Below are 291 nucleotides of genomic sequence, written 5' to 3' on the forward strand. Positions count from 1 at the left end.
GGAGATTCTTCTTTTCTCAGAGAGCTATCATGACCTTCGGAGTGTCTACTACACGGAATGGTAGAGATCTGCTTCTCAGGACTGCCGTCAGGTCTAGTATTCCCTGGAATTGAAGTAGACATTCTTTCACAAGATGCTGAAGCAGAACAATCTTGCGAGAGAGGAGCCAACTGGGGTGCAGCAGGCGATAGCCTCTGATGACTGGATAATGCACTTGCACTGGGAAATGAAACGCCTTCTTCTTCTTTTTCTCCTATTTGCCTACACAGCAAAGAGGAGGAGGAAGAAGAA

At 46.7% G+C, this 291-nt stretch overlaps 1 protein-coding gene across 1 annotated transcript; it reads right to left on the bottom strand.

The window, feature by feature from the left end:
* Positions 1-281, bottom strand: CSUI_008991 (uncharacterized protein; the record flags this gene model as incomplete). Its single annotated transcript, XM_068069110.1, has 1 exon — positions 1-281. A coding segment is annotated over one exon (279 nt), but the record flags the coding sequence as incomplete, so codon positions are not given.
* Positions 282-291: the final 10 nt, after the last annotated feature.

This window comes from Cystoisospora suis (genome assembly GCF_002600585.1).
Source record: "Cystoisospora suis strain Wien I chromosome Unknown contig_5213, whole genome shotgun sequence".
NCBI lineage: Eukaryota > Apicomplexa > Conoidasida > Eucoccidiorida > Sarcocystidae > Cystoisospora > Cystoisospora suis.